Raw genomic sequence first — 24,772 nt, 5'->3', positions numbered from 1 at the left:
TCATGTTTTCTTTGGTCGATGATGCAATTTCCCCTTTAGACATAGTCTATTCAAACACCATGCATTTTATCAATAAAGAAGTTTAATTTTTCCCTTATCTCGCAGCTTGTACAAACTTGTTGCTTTCAAGTTTGTCTAGTTGGGTTACTTTCTTCCAAGTGCATCATGGGAAAAAGCCATGTCTGTCTCGCAGTTACTTATTTTGTCAATACTTTACCACCTTTTAGCTTTCACCTTTCAGGGGTGGCTTTCAGTCCCGCGCTGCGCACTTGACACAGGGACAGTTTTGTGGCGTGGGGATGTGGCACCTCGCCGTCCCGAGCCCGGGGCGATGTATCGCTCTCACCCACGGTGTGCTGCAGCTTGCTCTGCTTGGCCGCGGTGGATGATGCCCTCGGCGGAACCAGGCCGGCTTCTCTCAGCCTCGGCCGCCTTTCAGAACCGTGGCTGGCGCTGTTCCTTCACCCTTGTCGGTATCGAAGGCAAGGGGAGGGAAGGAGAAACTTCTTTCCCCCACACGGGCCGCTGGCTCCCCGGGGCGGCCCCCGCGGCGCGCCCCCACCTGCGGGACCCGCGGGGCCGCCGCCGCCGCTGCCGCCGTGCACCTGCCCGGCGCGGCCCGCGCAGGCTCCGCGCGGAGGGGCGGGGGCCGCTCAGGCGCGGCGCGCCCGGCAGCACCGGCAGGATATTGTTCAGCCTTCACCCCCGCCCCTCTTCCTCCTCCTGCTGCTGCTGCTGCTGCGGGTGCTGCTGCTGTGCCCCCGTGCCCGTGCCCCCCGGCTCGCCCCCTCCGCCGCAGGCCCCATCTGCCGGGGGGGCGCGCTGTGGCGCGGGGCGGCGCGGAGCGGGCATTGTGCGCGGCGCAGGCAGGGCCGCCTCACCCGCACCCAGCGAGCTGCAAATTCGTGCGCGCCCGGAAGCCGCACGCCCTCTTCCCCCGGCCCCCCCGCTCACCTACCGCCGCCGGCGGCCGCCCCCCGGCCCGGCCCGGCCCGGCCCGGCGCCCCCTCCCCGCTCCTCGCTGCGGTCCCCCTTTGCCCCCGCACTTCTGCCGACCCCCTCCCCCTTCCCCGGCCTCCCCTCCCCCACGCCTCTCTCCTTCACCACCACCACCTCCTCCTCCTCATCCTCCTCCTCCTCCTCTGCCACTTTCTCTCTCTCTCCCAGGACGCGTCGGATGATCCGGGGCCGCTGGGGAAGGGCTCCGGGCAGCAGCAGGGAGGCTGCGTCCTCCTCCCGTCTCCGGCTGTGGGGGGGAAAAAAAAAAAAAAAAAAAAAAAGCCGGTGGCCTCGGTGTTATTTTGTATTAAAATGAGGAGGAGGAAGAAGAAGCAGCGGCAGCAGCGGCAGCGAGCGGTAGCGGAGAGGAGGAGAGGAGGCTGTGAGCAGGGGACGGCGGCGGCAGCAGCAGGAGGAGGAGGAGTAGTGATGAGTCAACTAATAATTTAATGGGGACAGAAACAGAGAGGGAGAGAGAGAGGCGGGGGGGGAGCAGAGCAGAGCGAGGCAGCTCCGTCCGGGGACACACACACATACACACACATATCCATGTAACATCCAGCAACAACCACCAAACCGGCCTAAATAACAACCATACCCAGCCAGCCAGGGGAAACGAGAATTAAAAAAAAAAAAAAAAAAAAAAAAAAAAGACAAAATACAAAGCCTACCATTATTATTCTTTTTCAATTGTTACTGGGGTTTTTTTGCTGGCTTGGTTTTTGTTGTTGTTGGCTTTTTGCAACCTTTCTATTTTACATTTTTTACCCCTTCTTACGAGTAACTCTTCTCGGAGTTCCCAGATTTTCTTTTCTTTTTTTTTTTCTTTGCAGAAGCAGAACCAGTTTTTTGTTGTTGGTTTTCTTTTTTTTTCCTTTTTTTTTTTTTTTTCTAACAGGATCGGGGTTTTTTAAAATTATAATTTCTCCCGGTGTTGGACTCGGAGGGAGTGAAACCTCGTCACTTTTTTGTAGTGGTGGTGGTGTGCCTTGTTGTGTGTTTCCTTCCTCCCCTCTGTTCTTTTTCTCTCTCCCCTCCTCTCTCGCTCCCTCTCTCCCCCCGTCACTCGCACAACAGCCCCCGGTAAATGAGAGGAGACAGGTCCTCTCTGCCTTTTTTTTTTTTTTTTTCTTTTTTCTTTTCTTTTTTTTTTCTCTCTCCGGACCGCAGAGGCGAGATTAAAAGTGGCATTTTAGTGCCTTTTCCTGCAATTTTCTCTACACTTTTTTTTTTCTCTTTTTATCTCCAGTAGCGATCTCTGGGGCTGAGGTTTCCGCAGAAAGTTTGGGGGCTGTTACGGTGTATATTTTTGCGGAGGGGGAGGGGAGCGGGCTCCTTCTGTGTGTGCTGCTCCTCTGGGTGCCTATTGGAGAATAATAGTGTAAGTGACAACCTAGAAGTAGACTTTCTGCTCTTCACACTGGATAGAAAAGCTGCCTTTTTTTTTTTCCTTTGCTTTTTTTTAATAACCCCCTTTCTCACTTGATCCTTTATGCATTGGTTTTATTTTTGAAAGGATAGCTAGACTTAAATCACCCTCCACCTTAATTTAAACCTGCTGCTTATTTTTTTATTATTATTATTAATTCCTCGTTTTGAGCGTTACACTTGTCTGATCAATTTGATCTGCAGCTCTGTCTTCCGTTGCTAAACCTCGAAAACTGGCTCTCTCAAAAGATATTTAATCTCTATTTTTTTTGTCCATTGCCATTTTTGCTCATGGCTACTCTGTTTCTCGCTATCTGTTTTTGCCCCTCCCCGTCTAGAGGAAAATAGCAACAAGAAAAAAAAGAAAAAAAATAAGAGAATATTAGGGGAAGTAGTCCTCAGGTCTGCTGCCCCCCCCACCCCCCCCCACCCTCCTTCAGAAAGGGGGGGACCTAAAAACATCAGTCTTGAACTTCTTCCTCTTCAAGAGCTCGGGCTGCAAAGGAAACCTCCTTTGTTTTTGTTATTTATATGCTGTCAAGTTTTGAAGTGGTGAGTTTCGGGTCGGTTTTGCTAATTTCACTCAGAAAACTGCAGTGTTTCTGTTTCTAGATAAGTACTTTGCTTCTTTGTCTCTTTAAAAGGTCACAGGGAAAGCTTGGCCTGGATTGTGAGAGCCATATGGAACGGATAAGTGCGGAGCCTCTCTCAAATGTGATTATGGGTTTTTATGGGGGAGGGAGGGAAGAGGAGGGGAAAGGCATGGGGAGGGGGCTGATTCAGGAGGAGAGAAAGAAATAATATAATACCGGCAGCGTTACATCGCGACAAAAGGAGATACGGCACCGACTCTCATTCAGAAATTGCGCGGTGTGCCTGTACGTGTACGCTGGCTCCGGGAAACTGTGCCTTGAAATTGTGCTCTTCTCTCACTGATCTGTGATGAAAACTTGTAGTTGTGAAAGATGCCTAAATGCGAAACCCGGGGAAACTCCTGGCCTGGAACCGGCGGAGATGATAGGTCTTTCCTGCCACCCTCTCCCTGGGCAGGCCATGCTGGTTGTTGCTCATCACTATTCCAAACTGAGGTTTCAGTGAACTTTAGCCTTGGGCATGGAGTTTAAATGAGTAAATTAGGTGTTTTATGTGCATGTAATTTTGCTTTGTAACATAAAGCTTTTTACAAGATGACTAAGCGGTGAAGGGATGCCGATGGGTGGGTATTCTCAGGCCAAGCGAAAATGACCCATTTGGTGTTTTGGTTGCAGTCAGTGTATTAACTAAGTGGCGATCTATCACTTTTATTCACTGTACATGATGTAGTGCGATTCTGACTCATGATGACTAGATACTTTTTGTAGCAAAGAACCTTCCTGCCTTAGAGTACTTCTGAAGTTGCCAAAAGTGATGAGGAATTTCTTGTTCGAAGCTTTTTTGTGTGTGTTTTCTTTTACTCTTCCCCCCCACATACCCCTTTTTTTTTTCAATTTTTTTTTTTTTTTTTTGTTGTTAATCCTCTTTTTCTTGAGCTAGACCAGTCTCAGAATAGCAGCCCTATGGTCTGTTAGCGTTGTTAGAAACATCGGAAGATGTTAACAGTTTGAGTCTGTAATTCTTTGCTTAGGTTACACTTAGCACAGTTTAAAAAATTCTTTTTGAAAAGTGGCTAAAATAGGCATGTTTACTGTTAATGAGACGCATGACCTAAAACAGATGGGATAAAGATGAATGGTGAACCTTAGCCTGTCACCTAACAGCATAAGGAAAAATAATGATTGTCTGAACTTCATCTGTTTGGTTGCATTCTTGAGGTTGCTTGTAAAGGTTCGAATTAATACATTGCCTTTTTCTTCACTGAATCGGGAAAAACAGCGTGATGTTCAAACAAGAAAAAAATAGTCTACAAAATTATCACTGGCATGTATACTAGCGACATAAAGTGTATATATATAAAGATTCTGAGATATTTAGGCTCTAATAACTTGGCTATGAAATGTGCAGAAAATGTATTGAATTATTAGGCAACTGAAAGAAAAGTAGCAATTATCCGATTCACACCAGTCTTTCTAAATATGACTTCCCCAGTATTACTATTTGTACTTGCTAATGTAAATACTAGTTCAAAGATTAATGTCTGTTGACCTGTCCTTAGCGATTATATTACTTTTATATATATATATATATATATATAAAACATAATTGTCTGTATAGTTCTACCTTTCCCTGTCAGAGAAAGGTAGATAAAATACCTAACAATCACAACAGTATTGATTAGTGAAATCATAACCAGAAAGATGCCTTTGCTCTCAGGTAGGTTTTTTAATATAGTTGAAAAGCAGGTTCTGATGAGTGGCAAAAATCCTTAAAACTTATTCTGTTATGTTGTAGGTTTGGGAGATTTTTAGTGATTTAACTATAATTGCTATTTATAGACAGAGGTTTCAAAAGTTTATAAAAAGGGAAGTACAAGTATGCTATACCTATAAAGCCATATATACCTTTTCTTAATTTGCTATTGAACTTCTGGTTGTTTGGTTTCAAATAGCTATGTCAGCATCACCCAGGTTTTGGGGTTTTTTATACTTAAGGGTATCAAAAGCACTGTAGAAATTGTGGAGGATTTCCCCCCAGTTTTATGTTTGGTGAGAAACTATTCAGTTATTTATCTTAATTGAATAAACTACTCTGTTTAAAACTTGAAACTTAATATCTGAAAAATTTCATATTTTGAACCTTGCAAAAGTTGATAAACTCTGTATAATATTGGTTAGGAAACTTAAAAGCAACCATCTCCCGCCACTGCTTTCTGAAGTTAAATATCAAATTCTTTTCTAACTTCTGTTTTTAAGGGGGAGAGGAATTGTAAATGGACAATAGTCTTCATCCCTAATAAATCTGTTGCTCCTTCAACTGAAGTTTTAACAATCTCTCTATTGTTGCTCGTCCATTTTATAATCAAATAGATCAAGAAATTTTTCATTAGAATCTTTCTCTCTCTGTCCACAATAAAAACATCCGCGATTAATAATAAACCTTTCTGTGAGATTTGTAACAATACCTGTCTTGGAGCACACACCTTGACAATCATCATTACTTATATGGGTTTTAGACTATCTCAGTTTTAGTAGAATATCTCCAAAGATTTTTTAAAAAAAATTTTTAAGAGGTACTCTGGTTGGACTTTAAAAAACCATTCCACTAGATTATGATACAATCTCTCTGTAAACTGGGGTATGAGGTAATTTTTGAAGAATAAGTTTGTTTCTTTTAAAAAAGGCATTTCTTTCTGGTTAAAATAGTTATCTATTCTTCTTTATGAGCTTGTGATACGTATATATCTGTCTCTGTACATGTGCAGGCTGTGTACGTATACATATGCGCACACGTGTACAACATATATATTTTTTTTTTTAATCATGGCAGGTGATCTTTAGAGGCGGGACTGAGTATGGATCATTTGAACGAGGCAACTCAGGGGAAAGAACATTCAGAAATGTCTAACAATGTAAGCGATCCGAAGGGTCCACCAGCCAAAATTGCGCGCTTGGAACAGAATGGGAGCCCATTAGGAAGAGGAAGACTTGGAAGTACAGGAACTAAAATGCAAGGAGTGCCTTTAAAACACTCTGGACACCTGATGAAAACTAATATTAGAAAAGGTAATGCTTTTGATAATTCTGCATTAGAGAAATATGATTTATAATATTTGGGGGGGAAGCATACTTTTGCAGTCTCTACTTCATTTATATTTCAGGATTAAAATCTCTATTCTAAAATACTATATATTCCCAATTCTGATATAAATCACATTTGGGAAATGTAAGGTTCATTCTTGGGTGGAGCATCTTGCTTTTCAGGGTGGAGTCTGATTTTTGTTAAGGTAAAGGCTAGCTGCTGTGATTATAGCAAATTCTTATATTGAAATATAAGTAATTTGGTGCATTAATTCTTTGAGTAAGCGCTGGGCTTAAGAAACGCAAAAATATGTAAGAGTAAATACTGAATCCCCAAAACAAATTCTCGCCTTTCCTCCTAATGATGGTCCTATGATTGGAAGGGCAGCAGTATTTCCATAGCAGTTGCAAGTTGGTTTAAAGGAGAGAGTGTAAATCTTTAGGTATCACATTGGAAAAGTCATTTATGATGTCAATCTTCGCAGTTTATTTTCTTAAGTACAATTCATTATTGAACAATGAACAACTTGGGTGTCATATTTTTCAGTGGCTGGTTTGCTGTAATTAGACATTTACACAAGGAAAAGGCACATTTAGAATCATTGATGTTTGTATATGGATGGCTTTTGTTTGCATTGAAAATACTTTTAATGGACAATAATATGCAAATTTTACTTATCAAAATTTGTAAGTCTTTTTGACCATTTCCTGCAGGCTTGCTAATTTAAATCGAAATATGCTGCATGCAATTTGGCATATATCTTAAAACAGCCTCTACTTTTCCTAGTATAATCAGTTATGTTTATAATCCAGATTTTTCTTGTATTTGCTAAGCAAAGTGCAAAATGCAACCAAGACTATTAAACGCACAAAGTTAGAAGGCAGAGGAATTTCATTGTGTCTGATGCATAACATTTATTGTACAATCATTTATTTTTTCCTCGGTTTGGCGAAAACAAAGAATATATTGATCCTGAAATGAACAGACACAGCAGTCCGTATTGTTAGATCTTTATCTATTAAAAATGGAAAAACAGCACTTCAGCAAATTCTTTGGCCTCTGCTCATGATTACCCTATTTATTGATTGTTTGCCAAGAATGTATGCATCTTAAGAAAGCCAGGGTAAGAGCATTAAAAATATAATTTATTACGGCTTTTCAAGCAGAGTGCATTAACATTGTACAGTGAAGCAGTGGGGCTGTATAAAAAGGACTTTCTGACGCCTGCAAACATATAAGTTCCATAAATTCCTAAATAGGAGATTTCAGCTGTCTCTGGTATTATGTGATATTTGCACAGCAAACTTTAATGCCAGGACAGTTTTAGACAAGGATTCTACAGACTTCAGTGCTCCTTATGGCAGACGTGCTGTTTACACAGACTCGTAAACCTTCAGCAAAAGCTCTAACACTGCCTTCAGGTTTAAATCATGCTGTATTTTTAGCAGGGAGCACTGACCAATGCTCTCCCCTTTAATACTAGAAGGTTATGAAGTTGCTGCACTTGGAGGTCTTGCCAAGTACTAGCAGGAGTGATCAGCCAGCTGAGATTGTGCTCTCCTGTATAACATTTTTCACATTAACAGAAGGACACTAGTGACAGTTTGCTAAAAGATTTAGTGGCTTGATTTGTAGTCAGATGATACCTGTGTCGCACTACCGGGATCTACCTCTGTTGTGCTGTGCCTCAAAATTTGGCCAGGAGGCTCTCCTGTGTTGTTTAAAGTACTACATTTCCCAAAATGCTGCAACTGAAGAAACCATGTACTTGGCAAAAAAAGGTGCTGATAAGCAGCAAAGTACCTGTGTGTTGTGTCTGATCATAGCTTAATTTGTAGGAGCTGATAAGGGGAAAAACAAATATGCTCTAGATGGTTTAGGATGTCTCTGCACTATTTGTTAGAATGAAGCTTTTCTTATGCTTTATCTTCAGGAAGTACTGGTGAAACTACTTAAGAATTTTGAGCCCTTACTCTGAGTCAGATGGTAGTAGGTGAAACATCAATTGTGAGAGCCTGAAAGGGAGAAAAAGCCCAAAAAACAAACCACCACCTTTTTGCAGATGAATCGTGTGTGTCCACAGCTTATTTAAAACCAGTGAAATAAACACCGCTTTGCATGTACTGCTTTTGCTTTGGTCTTCTCTCCCTTCCTGGCCAGACTCACTCAGATTACAAAAAAAAAAAAACCCAAAAAAACAAAAACAAAAAAAAAAAACCACCAAAACAAAAAAATTAAAAAGAGAAAAAAAGTCTCCTTCCTGCACTACATAAATATTGGCAAGCTTTTACTCTTGTGTTTCAGTCTTTCATGCTGAGACTATTGGGCAAACTAGAGTGAGTTTGTGAGCTTTTCCTTGCAAGCCTGAAGGGGTTTGTTTGCCAGAGACTGGCTCTCTGGTGAACAGATGTAGTTTAAATATACGTGCTTAAGAGGTATCTTTTCTATCATGATTTCTTACTGTACATTAGAGCACAAATCAGCAGACGTGGTCTTACTCTATTGTCAAGAGTAAAGCTTCCTTTTAGGCTACAGCATGTCTGGTGCACCTTAGCAGGTTAGGAGGTTTCTGTAAGTCTAGAGGGCAGTGGTTATAGAGGCATTAACATTGTAGGACTAATTGGAGTTCCTGGGTGCCCTGTTAAAATAACCCTTGTCATCATTTATGCTAAAGATGATACCCCTCTGGCAGGCTGCCATAAGACAGTTCTGTACATCTCCTTTTAACCCTTCTCCTTTCTGTCATTAAGAGATACTAACCTGTGCTGCTGGAGACAGCAGAACAGGATTGGAGCTTAAAACCACAGGTCATTGTATCATCTGTGTCCATCTGGGAGGCTGGGAGGGATTTTCATAAAGTCCAGGAATCTGATTGCTGGGAGGGACTTTGTCCCTAAACCAGCTTGGGTCGTTTGTTACTTCTCTCTCTGTCAACAAAAGAGAGGGAAGGGAAAAAAAATTAAAAAAAGCAAAAGGAACGAAAAAAAAGGTTACATGCTTAATATTCTGCGCAGTGTATGGAAGGGTTTGCCATATGATGCTACAAAACTGGAAACTAGTAATTAACTTTCAGGCATGCCAAAATAGCGTTGTGGGATGTAAAATGCGGGAGACAACAGCAACAAGAACAACAAAAATAAGCCTGAACTGCAGGTACACTTCTTAAAGTGGCATTGAATTCATTATTTGTTCCTTAAAGATGCGAGTGAAAGTAGTGCTCAATTGCACTCAGTGAATGAAGCACGAATTAGTGTTAACTTTTGCCTTGTTTCCTTGTGTACTCTTTTCAGAGTGAATATGTAACACACAAGGTGATTTGTTGTTGATGTTGAAACCAATTAAATATTTTTGGCAGGACTAAGAAAGTTTTAATGTTAACAAACAAAATTATGTGGCTGGTACTGAAATGGCTTACAGTGAAGACATCTGCAGTATGTATTTAGGTTCACATGCTGCCTGCTACTCACAACAAATCAGGCAGGACAGAGAGAATCAACTTCTCTTCAGTCAACCTTGTTATTTCTATAGAAGGTAATTCTTTAAATCTGCATCTGATCAAGGGAGATGAATTTGCATTTCTCCTTTCAGGGAGATGTATGTTTTGTAGAACTTTCTGTTTTTTGGGGAGGGTGAGGGGAAAGGTCTCGGGGAATATGTTGATCAAATATTTGTGATGATTCTTGATGCCTCCTCTGCCTGTTCATACAGGTTTTATTTACATAACTCTGTTCAGACCCACCTACTCTACTATAACTCAAGTTTAATATCTTAAATTTCATTTTTTTAATAGGAAGTATGCTTCCAGTTTTCTGTGTAGTGGAACATTATGAAAATGCCATTGAATATGATTCTAAGGAGGAGCATGCAGAATTTGTGTTGGTGAGGAAGGATATGCTTTTCAACCAGCTGATTGAAATGGCATTGCTATCTCTTGGATATTCTCACAGCTCTGCTGCCCAAGCAAAAGGTAAATAAGATTATGAAATTGTACAATGAATTGTGTTTGTTTGTGGGGTCTTGGGGGAGGGGCAGGATTTCTTTCAGGAATGCAATGCAGGTTTTACTTCTTAGACTTCTTGCAGATTTTGTGTCTGTATTTTTTTCCTTGATGTGTTTTTATTTAGTTAGTGCACATTTTGTTCATGGGGAATGTGGAGGTAAATTCCTTTTTTTTCTTTTTTTTTTTTTAAAGAAAAAAGACTTCAACTGAATCATTAGTATGCTTATTGACCTTAATAATCTGCTCCACTGAGGATCCACAAGGAAGTGTAAAGCATATTTGAGCAGATGGACTGTTGAGAGTCAACTTGCATTTATGACTGAATATCCAGCTCTGTTTCTTTTATTTTGTTCCTGATGGTTTTGTAGACTGCAAAGTAATTTTTTTTGTGCTCAATTCTTGCATTGCAAAATTCTTGCTATTTTGTTAAGAGGAATGCTAACTATTTTATCATGTCCTATTGAATTCACGGGAACTTAGGAAAATATAGTTCTGTACATATTAAAAAAATCTCTACTGCGATGCATTTGTATAATTTCATAATATAGATAAGGCCTATCCTTGGTGGTGTGTGGGTGGGGGTTTTTGGAGGGAGAGGGGGGTGTTCTTTTGTTTTGCCAGATTTAAGAGGTCAGAAACAAAGGTGGTGATCTTGTTAAAATCAGATATTTCTTTTGCTCCTAGGAATTAGGTAAATCACTTTTTTTCAATTTTTCCTGTCCTTCTTGCCCACTCCCCCTGCCCTCCGAAAATTACAATCCTGCAGGGCTTATCCAGGTTGGGAAGTGGAATCCAGTTCCACTCTCCTATGTGACAGATGCCCCTGATGCTACAGTAGCAGACATGCTGCAAGACGTGTATCATGTGGTCACACTGAAAATCCAGTTACACAGGTAAGTCATATACCAGTTCTGGGATGTGAACTCTTACTTGTGTGCTCTTAACTGTTAATATGGCTTGTATTTAATTCCCACTGTGCTTTTTGCTCAAGGTACAAAGGATTGCCTAAATTCCTTTTTAGTTACTCTAATTCTTCTTTAACTTACAGTATACTATTGCAGAAAACTTTTATAGCTCTGATACATAGATTTTCTTTGGATATCTCATTAAAACTATATTGCATTTTAGTCAATTAAATGATGCATTACAAGAAGGCATTTTACATAAAGTTTACTTAAGAGAAAAATATTTTTGCATATCATGAACAGTACCATCTGTGTGCATTTTGTAAAAGAATGACTTGCTCGCACTTATTGTTGCTGTCTAGGTTCTTAAATTTCACGGCAACAAAAAAGAAAAAATGGTTAATATATTAATGCTTTTCATGATCAGTCGTGAGAAAGCATTACACCTTAAATTGTTTTACCAAGCGCATCAGAGCAGGAAGGTAGAAGTAACATGAAAAAATAGTCGCCACATGCAGCTGATGTATAATTCATGCATCAATACAGCAGATGTGTTGTATAAAGTAATTAACTAATCGGAACAATCAGGAGACCGAGAGCAATCTCCAGATGCATCTGCTTGATGCGCAAAATGAAATCTGTCTGTCTTAAAGGAATGTTCTGCAGCAGGATGCAATCTTGTAATAATCCCTTTTCTAATCTGTGTTTCAAATAGTTGCCCTAAACTAGAAGACTTGCCTCCTGAACAATGGTCTCACACAACAGTAAGAAATGCTCTGAAGGACTTACTGAAGGATATGAACCAGAGTTCATTGGCCAAGGAATGTCCCCTTTCGCAGGTACTTAGCATAACATGTAATAAATAATAAAGCACTATAGGCAACGCTGATGTGAGATTTGAGATTTCTACAGACTGTAGCAAGTAGTACCCGTGGAGTGGATCTGCCAAAAATGCAAATGCATTTGACCACTTCATGATCTTTATAAATATGCCTGATTCATTTTGAACATAGTCTTACAACATTTCCCATGGGGAGTCGTGAAAGGTTGTTTACACCACACTAAAATCATCTTGCAGCAAACTGGATTTTAACTGGTTTTTGTCTGCAGTCTTTGAACTGCTTTGATGCAACTACTTTTTTCAAGCACATGTGTTCAAGATGTTAAAAGGCTCTTTACTTACTGCTGTCAAAAGTACTATTGAGTCTGAATGCTTGTTAGATAACCTACAGTAGTTTTAAATGCTAATTCGTAAACTGAGACAGTCTTTGGCATGCTATATGAGAAGGGAATAAAGAATAAAGCTCTTTGGGTGATATGTTGTTGTTGCAAAGAACCAAAGGAAAATCAGGCATTTATTAGTTCTAATCAAAATATACCTAAACAAAAATGAGACCTCAATTTATGCATTGCTAAACATTGAACCGATGCATTCTTCAAGCCTTAGTTGTATTGTTCTATTTTTGCCATTCTTTTTGTTCTTCTCTTGTCAAATTACTGCAAAGGCACGACTCATTTTTATATGCAGTATGGTGTCCAATGATGCTGTGGTGGGAACATGGTATTTTTTTTACCTTTTAAATTTTAAAATGCATTTCATTGTGGTGCAGTCGAGACAAATGCAGTATACAAATAAATGATGCTAGTTGTGGTAGGGAGGGAGAGAAATTAAGTCAAGGTATTTTTATAGGGATTTTATTTCTCTTGCTTAGAATACTGGAGTCTTTGTCTCTGAAAGACTTCAGTTAATCTACAAGAGACTACTCTCCTCCTCTGTCTAGTTTTCATGAAGAGATTAGCAGACTTGTTTCCCATCACTTTTTTTTCCCCTACGGTTAGATTGTTTTCAGTGATGTGGCTCCAATATAGGAAGTTTTGAAGTGGAAGTAATCAAAATTATCTTCACCGGTTGCAAACCATTCCAGTAATATGTCTATGAAGTTATCTTGTATGTACCTACTGTAAAAGCATGTGAGCTTTTGCACTGCTGGCTTATGGAGGCTGCAGATAACTTGGGATTTTTCTCCATTTTAATCTAATAGTGCTACTTTTTACTTGATACTGAGAGAAAGCAAATAATTTCTATTGAGGTAGAATATCTCTTTTCTATTTGAACTTCGTGTTTCACAAAGGAGTTTCTGTATATATGAAACAGGAAAAAGCTTTTAAAAGGAATGCTTTACTATAGAAAGTATCCTGGTACAGGAGACAACTCAATAATTACATTCTTATAAAAAAATTCTTTCAAATGATACTGAATTTTTATGTAATAACTTTAATGAACAAAGAAACATCTTTCTTAATAGCAGCTCTTCAAGTTAATGCTTGAGATGACTAAAACTCCACACTACAGAACTCTGATTTGGGACGGTTTGTTTACTGGTTTGTATTTCTTTATTTGTAAAAGAATCCTTAAAGCCAGGAGCTTCTTTCTGTTTTTAAAAGTCTGCTTATTACTGTTGCCATCTCTATCTTCACCAGTGCTGCCATAGCTGGGTTGCAAGAATTAAATGGCTTCTGCTTTTCTTTTTTTCTTTAAAAACCAAATCATATTAAGCTTAAAGCACATTTATTTATTCTTAACTTTAGGAAAAAAAAGCTTTTACAGTAGTTGATCAAGAGCCCATCAGTCAGTCTAAGTCTTCCTGTTTTCCTTTGGGAGCTAGAGGGAAGATGAGTTGATCGGACAGTGTCCCTTTCATATGAGTAAATTGATCAGAATACTTCCTGTATTTGCCTCACCTCTAACTCCTTGTATATCATTCCTATGGAAAGGGTACTGATTTAAGTATGCCAGTGTTTTATTAAAGGTACTAAAGTTTTTAAATTGCCCTGCCATAGCGTGCTCCTGCAGCAGAGGTGAGAAGTAAGAGGAAGGCAGAGGTCAGGAGACAGCATTTATTTAGGGGATCCATCAAAGTGCCAGCATAAGAAATCCTTCTGAGAGCAGAGAAGAGCTCTCTACTGTTATGTTCTTCCACGGGTATAGGTAATGCCATATGAAGTGCTTCATCATAAATGCAAACTAATGCATTGACACCGTACCATAACTTATTAACACTGTTATGGATATAATTTATTAACCACAGAAAAATGACTCAAAGTGGAAACGAGAGTAGTTATCGTTTTCTGTCACTGTCATTAGTAATACTCTGTTTTGTGTAGGTATGGAAGGACTTGCTTTAAAGTAATTAAGCCGCTGTGCTCAATGCATGGCATCTCTGAAGTCCCATTTTCACTTAGAGTTACTGTATTTTCTGAAGCAATGTTGCATTTTGTATATTAAAGAATTGTTCATATTTGTTCAGAATACTGGCGTTCGATATACTGAAAAAAACCCTAAAAACAAGCCAACTATTTTATAGTGCAGACATATTTAATAACTTGAAAATACAAAGAACAAAACTTTGAGAACCAGTCTGTTTCAATTATAGAGTCTTGAATACTTAACCGTATTACTTGCTAGAGTAGTTTGGTTTTATTTTTAATTTTTTAGCCATTTATTTTCTTGTCCAACCTTGAGGTGTAAAGATATGAACTCTTCATGCCTTTCTTGATAAAATACCACTGTGACTTGCTGTCGTTAGGACAGTCGAATACATGGTCCTTTTTGAAGCTGCTGTAATTCTCACTCTGTGCCTGTGTGGCCACCCCTGAAGGTCAGTCTTATTGCTCAGTGTATGAACCCACATCATGGGGAATCCCTGTCAACATGACTTGGAGTGCTTAGGACGGCCAGAAGCAAACGCACGCCTCTGAATTGCTGTGGAATTGCAAACAGCCGTTCAGACATTTAGCCTCAAATTTTTGGTATCAAGCAGTCAAGGTAAAAGGACACTTCAAATTTTGCATGGAAAACCCAAGCCTGTTCTGAATTATGCACTAAAGTGCATATTTTCATGCTTTACATCAGGTTTGCAGATTTTATTGCTAGAGACTGGCAGCATGTACAGATGCCGGCTGAAAGACTTTTTGCATTTGATACACACAGCTTGCTTCATTTCTGTTTCCTCTCCAGACCTCTTTTGATGGGGAAGGTAACTTGGAATTTAATCTAGGGCTCAATTTTGGGCCGTCTTGTGCATTCCATTAAATTGGTCTATCTCACGAGTGGCCTAGATCTCATTTCCCTCCTGTTTTGGCTCTTCAGTCTCCAAAGGGTTGTAAAGAAATTGTTCTACCATCAATTCTTATTTCCAAACCCTTGCACAGAAGCTCTACTCTACTTCAGCCTTCTGGGAGCTGCTCTAAAGTGATCAGGCAGGCAGGCAGCTCTGTTGCATTTACTTACTTAATGTTTGTCCTTCAATGTCTTGCCTTAGTCTTAGCATTTTCATACTTCACTTTCACAGTTTTGCTCTGTTTTGTTTTTTAGTGCAGAAGTTTCTTCTTACTTCCACAGTTAATAACTGGAATATTATTGTATTATATATTTATTCCAATATTAATAAGGGGTTTTTCCCTCTTTTGCTCCTATTGAATTACTACGTCTTTCTCTGTTTCTCTGTGTATTTATATGTATATAAGTATGATATATATAGTTTGATCAACTTTTATGAGGAAGAGAAGAGCAACATTGGGTATTGGTCTAAGAAAAGGACAGGAAATCCTTTTGATAATTCTAGAACAAACTCACTGTGTACTTTTGAACATTTAGATGTATCCCTTATCTTGAGTTCCTGTAAACTTTTCCATGAAAAGATGATAACAAGTCACCTACTAAATGAGGAGATTGTAGAGATTAATTAGTATCAGGGCACTGCTTTAAAAATATGGCAACAATCAAATTACATTGACTTTTCTACTGGTATTATCTTGCCTGATTTTTTTTTTCTACAAAAAGATATTTTAAATGATTGTTGTTAGTATTCACAAACAGGCACTAACAAACCACTGCAAAAGCACTTCTGAAACAAGGTATTCTCTTTTTTATCCCGTAGTATCCTGAAATGTGAAGGTATTTGGTTGGGGATTTTTTTCCTTTCCCTTTTGCTCATCCTTTGAGACTGTTTGTATCTAGTCTGACTCTCAGGACAACCATGAGTCAGTACATTATAGATGAGAAATTCCAGGCCTGATATAGAGTAGAATCTCAAATCTCAATGGCTTTTTGTTAAATCTTGTGTAGGGGACACGCAGTATTTCAAAACAATATATCCAGAGGCTGTGATACTTAGGGACAGAGTAGTTTACAGACTATGTTGAAATTTTTGGAAGATATTTGTGTGTTCCCCCCCTTCCCCCGCCTGTAATGTCATTTACATAATTTTGCTCTTGGTAATAAGGGAATAGCGTTATTTCAGTCAGAGGGATGTATGCTTGCATTGCATGAAACGTATGCACACACAGTACAAGTGCTGGTACGATACCCAAGTCTGCATAGCTTTGCACTTGTGACAAATATAACTATCCTGACTGCATTTTTAACAAGCTTTCATGCTGTAGTGAATGATTCTCTTCACCTGACATGGGCCCGGTATAGATCATATACTTTCTTTTCTGTTCAGATACCCTGCCCTGAATTTGCTTGCTGTTTCGTTCAGACTATATGATCTGGCAGAGACAACAGACAGAAAGCTTTCTTGGAACATCAGTGTTTCTCAGTGTTTTTCACCTGATGTGAAAGCACTTGGCCATCACAGCAAATACGCAGCTCAATAGAAATCCTCTCACAATTCCACACTGCTGCTCTCATCCACCCTTCCAAAATCCTAACAAAAAAAGTTGTGTTTGCTAAAATTAAAATTTCTGTACCTATAGATAATCAAGGAATGAGCTGTTAAGAGTTGCCAAAATATATACTTTTTATGAGCAGATTTTGATTCATGCTTTACTAAACCAAAAGGTGTTTTTTGCCCCCTCCCCTTTCAATTTTACCTGCCTAGACCTGACATCAAGTCCTTGGATTTCTTTGTTGCTTGTAAGTCTCTTCTGTCTTCCTCCCCTCCCCCAATAATTAATAACCTGAGTAAGGAATGCAGGGTTTTTTTTCTGCTTTAGAAGTTACTGTACTTTAGATTTTAAAGATGTCATTAATTATTTCGGGGAAGTAAATCCTTGAGGGCCTGGGCTCAGCTTTTGGCAGGCACGGCTTTTCAACCTACCCCCCAGTTGCTCAAGAGCATTCACTGTGATGTCTCTTTAAGCTGACATGGTATCTGGATTTTTAAAACATTTGCAATTAACTATTAAATTTTGTGCCTAGAATTTTTAGTCATCCAGATAGAATGGGCACTGCAGAGCCTATTGCTGACAGGATGAGCAAGATTTGTGTAATAGGTATTTGGGTAGAGCTGTGTGAGGACATTCACAGGGTACTCAGCCTTTCAATTGACTGATCATTTGCTCATTGATTTATTTTCTTTAGATGCACCTAAACACTGTCAGTGTTAAAGCTACTCCAGTCTATCTGCAACTGTTTTATCTGCGCAGCACCTTATTAAAGGTGAAAATATATAGTTGTTTTTTTCTGCCTTGTTATTAGAATTAAATATAACAAGGATGTAAAGTCACTTTCCAAAACAGTTATGAGGCCTAAAATTATTGTGGGAGGAGGGGGAAAACATGTTTTGTTCTTCGAATAAATGCAGTGTCTCACTTCAGGAGTGTCTGTAAGGTGTCAGCATGTCCCTTGGTATCTATGCTGTAATGTGATCTGCTTCTGAAAAGTGGAGGAGTCCAAGAGAGGAATGATGCTAGTGTTGAGGGGTTTTTTTGTTGTTATTTAATTTTTTAAGTTTTGTTTTTTACACTCCTAAAATCAGGAGTTATAAGCACCTGTCCTCCACCAGGCTCTCTTGTGAAAAGTACAAAATTAATGCTTTTTTGGGACTGTGTGTCCCACTTTGGATACCAACCATTTTTGATTGTATCTTGGCAATTCTGAGAACTGTCACGTGAATGATTATCTGTATCATATGGACTTCAAATTTTAGGGAAGTTACAGGATGAAAAAGGAACACAGATCGTTTTCTTCTGATATGTTTTCCTCCTAAAGCATGCATGCATTGTAGAACTGAGACCTACTTGACTTCTGTTTTCACTCAGTGTTCCTGAGAATGGTATATAGAATAACTTGCATTTTAAATATTTGTAGTGATGTTCTTCTTTTTGTAAATACACATATACACATAACTATGGGGGTTTTTGTTTGGGTTTTTTTTTTCTTCTGGTTTAGTGGTTTAAGAGGCAGTCAAGTGATACACTTCTACAGAATTTTGTATTCATTCGTATTCGTTCGTGTTTCTTGCATGCCTCTTAACACAGTCACAGCCAAGTGCTAACCCTGATTCATTTCTTTTTTCCATAATTTTATTAGAGAGTTAACAAACCACTTCTCCAGTGTTCTTTAAAGCAAGATTGCAAATTTTTTTTTTTTCTTCTCGTTGGCAAATTTTTGGCTGTGGAGTACTGCACAAGTATAAACAACATGAGAGATCCTTTAACATAACATGAGAGAGCCTTTAGTCGCTTTGCTCCCTAGCTTTGGAACTCATTGCCAATTGAAGTAAGGAAAGCTTGGCTGTTGGGACTTTTAAATCTAGACTTAAAAGTTATTTGTTCTGTTTAGCATTTTTAAAATGATTCTATTAGGAATTGTATGTGCTTCAGTTTTAATTTTAACTCATAATGATTGTAAAGCACCCTGGGATGCTTGCATGAAGGGCGCTACAGAAACCCAAGATTGTATTGTACTGTGTTGTAATGTATTGTATTATTACATGGTACTGGAGTTGGACCACGGACAATTCATATAGAAAGCATTTGAATACTTAGCTAAAGATAAGGCAGGGGGGTGGGGTACTGTCTTTTCTTGCTTCTTTTCCCCCTTTTCTGACAGTTATTTTATTAAACTAAATTAACATGGCAGTTATTCCCTAAGAAATACCAGCATAATTTACTGCTGCAAAGGGGCTCAAAATGTAAACCAGATGATAAACTAAAAATAAAAAAGTCCACATTAAGATTTAATTGCACTTCCCTTTCTATATTACGTTCTTATGTAAAATACATTACAAAACAGTACATTCTTTATCACTTCCTTCACTTTTAACTGAATTTCATTAACAATAAAGAAATATATTGTCTCTATTTTCGGTAATGTCACTTGACAGTTAATCCCTTAACTTGATGTACATGTCTTTAAGATTTTTTTTTTTTTTTTTAATAAAGAACACGATAGCACTGACTGGAGCCAAGTATTGCACAATCATGTGATTTGCAAGTTTCCCAGCTCGCAGCTTTGCCAGTGCAGGTCAATTCACACCTGCCACACTTACGCCATTCTGGTCCTCATGTTGCTTTTCCTCAGTGATTGTCAGAGGTAGAGAGAGTTGTGCATGCGGCTCCTTCCTTCCCCCCTCCCTCCCCACTCCAAATGTGTGGTAAACCTTGTGCATTGAAAGTGTCTGCTCAGGAATTAAATGGAGTTTAATTTCTGTCCATTAGAAAGCTGCGATCCACATCGCCAATTAAGCCTTCTATTTAAAGGGCAAGGAGATACGTATGTCTACATCTTAATCACTGCTGTGACTGGTTTGCAGAGACCTTCTCTGACTGGTTCTGTTATTACTAGCAGTGGTGGGAGGCACAGGGTTATAAAACCTACCCAAAAGCTGAGCAAATTCTGTAGGTGCTGTAGCGTCACTGTCAGCAGATTTGAAGCTGAGGTACATCTGTGTTAGGGGACGCAGGGGTGTAGGCATAAAGATGAGCCAGGGAAAAATTACTTGCATTGGTAATAATTTTTACCTGGCAGGAGCAAAAGCAAACAGGACCCACTTGTTGAGAGGCAGTGTTTAGAGACATGCAACTCTCAGCTTGTCAGACCGGACTCATTGCATGCCTTCACTATAATCATAACTTAGAAGAAAAGAGATGAGTTTCTCAGACTGAGCAAAACTCTGAAAGCTTGCTTCCCCACCATCACCACTTTTTTCCTTTTTTAATTAGTGATTAAGTTCTTCCTTTTTATATCCAAGAACCATGGTAGGACAACCCTAAGGCAAGGGTGAGCTTTGTCTCTCTTTCCTTGGACACTTCCTTAAGAGCAGCACAAACGGTATCAGATTCCGCTGATGTCTTGCAGCAGTGATCAGAGGACAGGTTTTTCAGGACAGCAGCAGCCTCATATGTGCCTCACTCAAAGCCGTGAAGTGAACTGCTCAAAAGGGAAAGTCCTGTTCCCCAGAGGTGGGAAAGGATGAAACGTTCTCCTCATACACACCTGTCTCACTTATTTTTATTTAGTTTTTTAAGTACTAAGATTTCGTACACTCAGAACTGCAGTACCTCTATAAGCTTGCACCAGAAGAGGGGCTGTGCCTCCGTTCCAAGGCATTTGGTAATATACAGTAAACTGTCAGGGAGAAGGATGGGTTTTGTGATGATGAAAAACTGAGATACGTGCAAAGGACATTGGTATCAATGGCCTTTCCGGAGCCAGAGAGAGTTGAGCTCCGTAAGTTTACCTGTGGTGTTTGTATTTGAATCAGTATATTGGGACTTCCTTAGAATTTTAAAGGTTGTGTATGTATTTATGTGTATATATCACAATAAAATTCCACCAAGATATATGTGCCAGCTTGCATATCCCTGAGCTCCTAAATGTGTGTTCCTTACTCTGTGTTTCTTGTAAGGAGGATCTTTGTGTGCTAAGTCTAATTCTGCTAATTTTTTTTTTTTTTAATTTATATATTTTAATGTTAATGCAATGACTACTCAAGAAAAATTTAGTAAATAGAACCCTAAAGTGCACATACATATTCCTCATGGAAAGCTAGCTGGAACATTTCTCTTTTGAGATACCTTCATTGAATCTTGGATCTTTTTATGAATTCTTCAGAGCATTTACACTTTTCACAAACTCTTGCTAGTGAAAAATAGTAACACAGAGGCAAAACTAATACCTTGGCTAACATAGCTGCTTACAATGTCACCTTTACAATTTTATGTAGCAAAAGTTAAGAATCCATAGTGAATTTCATACTACAAATTACTTTTCTCCTGGCAAATTTTAATGTTTTTCTCAGTACAGAAAGAAGTGTGTTTGTGTGCTTTTAGCAGCACATCCCTCATAGAATTTGGGTCTGTATGATTAAGAATAATCAAACGTACATGTGGTTCATAAAGAGGCATGTGACGTGAAACAGTAGAAATGAGACTTAACCATTTAAACAAAGGGATAGATAAGGGATGTTACATTTGGCACTAGAGGGGTATTCAAGGAAGCAATCAGAGGCATGAGAAATGCACTCGCTAGGAGCAGAAATCAATGAAGTTCAAAAAGCTAGTCATACATTTAAAAAAAGAAAGAAAAAAGGTACATGAAAGGTACATTTAGAGGTTACAGAAAGAGATTACAATGGATGTGATGAAAGATCCAGCACAAGAAGTCTTCAGATAAATACTTGATGATTTCTCTAGCTCAGCCACTGGTAACTTGGCTGAACTGGGAAATTGCTGGATGAAGTTCTAGGGTCTCATTTTGTATAGATTCCTAAATGGATGCTCAAAATGGCCTCTTTTGATTTTAAAAATCTGCAAAAACTTACGTAGAAAATGGAAAAGAGATCAAAGGAAAGGCTTATCCTTAACACCAAAAGAAATTCAGCAAGACAACTGTTAGTGCTACTGAGTCTGATGACTTCTTGTCTGGACATTGTGCCTTAGGGCTCAACTTCATGCCAGACATCTGATGCTTTGCTTAGCAGAACAGTGGAATCTGAGAAGAGACTTGCTGAAAATCATGTCCTATTTCCCAGAAAGGAAATCTTCCTTAACATGGTGGTTAATATTAAGCAAAAAACTAAAATGAAACCAAACATTGTGGCTGAGTGAAAATAGCGCAGTTATCAACATCTCTATCAGGAGTATGTATATACTGTAGGTTTGTAGAAAATTCTAGTATACAGGAAGCTAACTTTAATGCATTAATAGGTCTAAAATATCTTGTATCACACAAAGCATTTCCATTAGGTTAGTATTTGAAAGCATGTTCATTGGGACTAGCATCCCAGATAGGAAACAAGGCAGAAGTACTCTGACCTGGCTGGAACTGAGTGGTTGGAAAGAAAAGCAATCCACCAGAGAGGAATGCTGAACGTGTCTCATATTTTCACCAAACCAGTCTGTGAGGTCTCCAAGACCCCACCTACCTCTTTATTCACATACAAGAAATGGTAGTTTGTATCTTGGATTATTCAGATTGTCCTCTTGGTTTCTAGTTTCCCCTAGTCCCATTCATTCCATCCCAAGAAGAGGTGACTGCTGGTGCAGTCACCAGGCTTCATGTAGTACATAGCCTAGTGTAGGAACAGCAGCCTTCTGGAGAGAGGCTGAGGCTATCACCACACAGAACTGGTAAAGAGGGATGTATCTTACTGTGGACTAGCTTAATTCTGGTTCTGTGGACCTAAAGTCCAGTCCAGATTGGAGCATGGTTTCTGGGTTTGTCTTCATCCAGCAGAAATTCTGTCTGTACACCCCAAGATAGTGTTGTGGTGGGCACCAATGGGGAGAGCTCCTGAAAACATGCATCCCCAGCTTAAGCTGAAAGAGAAGTTTAAAGTAATCTATTCATTTCATAACAGCACTTTCAAATGGATTCCTGGCTGAAATGGACAGCACATTTCTTACTCATGCAGCTCTCAAATTTCAGAGCTCTGCTGGCAAAGGCATTTGCATAATCAAAATCTTGGGGTGTAATAACTCACCCCTCAATTTAATTTTCATTCCGTGAAGTAAACCAAGAATTAACTTATTAAATACTGGTAATTTTGCATTCTGTATTTTATCCAAGTTGTTTTTAGGAAGGGTTTAGCCAGGGCTTTTACTTCTAAGTATCTGCCATTTACAAATCGTGTGCAGTAAAATCAGGATTCTTAAAAAGATTTGTGTTGGACATCTGACAATGAAGACAAAAATGCAAAAATGCGTTATGTCTCCTTATCTTTTATAGGTTGAGGTTGTGACTTCATTTTCTTTCTTTTTTTTTTTTTTTTTTAGTCTAAGGCACTGTGCCATGAAGCTTGTAACGCAGTTATGAAGTTCTTCAAATCTGAATTAACATTTCCCACCTACCTATCTTTCTCTCTTTTAAGCTTTTAACCTTTGTATATATAAGAGTAGTATCTTGGGAAGCAGCTTTTTATTTGAGCTTTATTTATATCCATCAGTGGGAGATGCTCAGAAAACATTGGGAGAATGCTGCTCTGTCATGCAGCAACTGGGAATTTACATTACAGCATGGTAAAAATAGTGCAAGGATCAGTTCCTTCAGATGCTGAATCCTCATTTCTGATTTTCAAAATCTTCCCATGTGTGGGTATATTTCTATCCATATATAAATATATGTGTATATATGTATATATAATTTGGGTTCTTTTAGTTTTATATCTTCCCTCATTACACCAATGTAGCTCTATGTTTACATTAATACATACATTTATAATACTTAAAGACAACATAAGACAGAAAAGGAGGAGGAGATAATTTCAGTTTTTCAAGGATAGGAGAAAGGAGGAAAGGCATATGATGTATTGGAAGAAAAGCTTATGCCTTCACTGTAAATCTGCCTTTTATTCAGTTTTAACTTATATGACCAGCATTTGCCATGCAGATCCTTATTCTTCTGACCCTGGCAACAGTATGGAGGTCAGATAGCCATCCAAGTGCAATGCCAAAGGCACAAACAAAAGTTTTTTTCTTCTCTGTCCATCTGTGGGTTTTTCCCTGATCCTACATGTTTATAGGGCATATGACAGCAAATTCCATTGCATTATTTGCTATAGTTCAAGCTAATGGACCAAGGAATTTAACATAATTCTTTGTATGCTGTTAAACTGTCCATGTCAGGATTTCTTGTCCAAAAACCAGCTAGTGGCTGGATATATTTGGTCTGCTTTTATTCAGAATGGCAGATGATATTTCTCTGCCATGCCAGAACACTAGGAACGACATTTTGCTCTGGTTGGGTTTTTGCAGTACGTGAGCTGGCATAGGCTAAGGCGGGCTGAAATCTTTTGATTTGGGGATAATCTTGTGTTATCTGGTTGTGGCTTGAATGTTCCCTTCTCATTTGAAAAAAGGTTAACATGGAGCTTCCTGAGAAATAAGCACTCATAAGAGTTCGGCTTCTGTTAGAATTGATGCTTGCTATTTCCACGCAAACAAAAGCCACTGATAGTGACTAGAATAGGAGAAACAAAGTTCCTCTGTCCTTTATGAAAAGATCCCCCCTCCATCTGCCCCTAAATCTTTAAGTTCTGTTCTGCAACTTTTTCACTATTCAAACTAGGCCTAGGGACAAAGGCTCATCGATTTTCTCTTTTACTTTTTTTTTTTAAAAGCATGTGAAGTTTGCAGCATTGGAACATGCCTCCCTGCTGGTGTCTAGGGATGTAAAGCAGAGGATTTATGTAGACAAAATAGAATAGAGTCTTAAAAGTTTGGCTTTAAAAAATGGAGCCAGTGGTTTGACAGATTGTTCAGTAAATGTTCATTTTATTGAGAATTATAAAAAAGGTGCTTAACGCCTCTGTACCATTAATATAATGCATTAAAAGGGTACTGTCAAGATTACTGTTTCAGCTCTGAAATTTGACTGTAGGGTTTATGGGCAGCACTGTTCATACTCTGCTTGTAAGATGAGGTATCTTCTACTTACCACTTTAGAAAACCATTATGTTGTTACAAGGCTTTATACTGAAAAACTTGATAAATAGTAAAACGTAAATAAAATCTCATTTGAAAAGTGAGAGGATAG

The 24,772-nt window shown here is 39.0% G+C and overlaps 1 protein-coding gene across 9 annotated transcripts in view; it reads left to right on the top strand.

Annotated features, from left to right (window-relative positions):
• The window catches only part of SATB1 (SATB homeobox 1), a 92,095-nt gene that overhangs the window by 15,875 nt on the left and 51,448 nt on the right, over positions 1–24,772 (top strand). For 4 of the 9 annotated variants that reach the window (XM_064414100.1, XM_064414091.1, XM_064414082.1 and 1 more), the window contains exons 2-5: positions 5,851–6,086; positions 9,893–10,069; positions 10,869–10,995; positions 11,723–11,846. In XM_064414100.1, the coding sequence (XP_064270170.1) occupies positions 5,876–6,086; positions 9,893–10,069; positions 10,869–10,995; positions 11,723–11,846 (639 nt within the window). In that variant the 5' untranslated portion in view covers positions 5,851–5,875. Of the gene's footprint in view, positions 1–1,817; positions 2,980–3,071; positions 3,142–3,283; positions 3,306–5,850; positions 6,087–9,527; positions 9,634–9,892; positions 10,070–10,868; positions 10,996–11,722; positions 11,847–24,772 lie in introns of those variants that run through there. The other 5 variants (XM_064414064.1, XM_064414076.1, XM_064414058.1 and 2 more) reach the window with 5 other exon arrangements.

The sequence above is a fragment of the Passer domesticus genome, chromosome 1 (genome assembly GCF_036417665.1).
Source record: "Passer domesticus isolate bPasDom1 chromosome 1, bPasDom1.hap1, whole genome shotgun sequence".
NCBI classification, from domain to species: Eukaryota; Metazoa; Chordata; class Aves; order Passeriformes; family Passeridae; genus Passer; species Passer domesticus.
Note: the sequence above shows the minus strand (reverse complement) of the source record. Positions and strands in the feature narration are given on the sequence as shown.